Source organism: Chlorella variabilis (genome assembly GCF_000147415.1).
Source record: "Chlorella variabilis unplaced genomic scaffold CHLNCscaffold_136, whole genome shotgun sequence".
Taxonomy (NCBI): Eukaryota; Viridiplantae; Chlorophyta; class Trebouxiophyceae; order Chlorellales; family Chlorellaceae; genus Chlorella; species Chlorella variabilis.
In genome coordinates this window covers 1-731 of record NW_005434973.1, presented here as the reverse complement: position 1 = coordinate 731, position 731 = coordinate 1, and the positions used below count along the sequence as shown (strand labels likewise).

The following is a 731-nucleotide window of genomic DNA, read 5'->3' as shown; positions in this document are numbered from 1 at the left end:
CCATTGCCCGCTGCACCAGCACTGTCCCCGCTGACCGCTCTGCCCACACAACTGCAGGCGTCATCTGCTGCTGCGGCCCTGCATGCCCAAGAGCAGCTGCTTTCCAGCCTGCCCCTGCCACACAAGCTGAAAGGGGCCGCCAACACCACAGCAGCAGTCCACGCCGCTTACCTGGACCTGGCCGCACGCTTCCTGCCGCCGCACTTCATTCACAGCAACATGAACGACGCTGCCGCCACGGAACGCCTGTGCGGCCTGCTCCTGGCTAACGGCACGAGAGTGGTGCTGGTGGGCAACGGCCCGCTCAGCGACGACGACCGTGCCGCCATCGACGCCGCCCCCACCGTCGTGCGCTTCAACGATTTGTACCACATGCGGCGCGGGGAGCGCAACACATTGTGGGTGCTGACCACCAGCCAGGTCCAGGCATCGACATTCCGCAAAGCAAACAAGCTGGCGAAGGGCGCTCGTGCGGCACTGCTCTTCACCAACCGGGCCATCCAGCCTGCCGACGAGGTGGCGGCAGCATGGAAGGCGCTAGGTGTGGGTGAGCGGCGCGTGGCGGAGGTTCGCTACAGCTGGCACAACCCCTTTGCGCGGCGGGTGGGCGAGCTGCTCAACATGAGTGGCACGCGCGTGACCACGGGCTTCAGCACGCTGAACCTCATCCTTCACTGCCTGCCGCCCGAGGGGCGAGTGGACCTATATGGCTTTAGCTTCGTGCTCCGCCC

The 731-nt window shown here is 66.1% G+C and overlaps 1 protein-coding gene across 1 annotated transcript; it reads left to right on the top strand.

Moving 5' to 3' along the window:
• Positions 1–219: 219 nt before the first annotated feature.
• On the top strand, positions 220–720 carry CHLNCDRAFT_135462 (hypothetical protein; the record flags this gene model as incomplete). The annotated part of the gene is made up of 1 exon (XM_005842651.1): positions 220–720. A coding segment is annotated over one exon (501 nt), but the record flags the coding sequence as incomplete, so codon positions are not given.
• Positions 721–731: the final 11 nt, after the last annotated feature.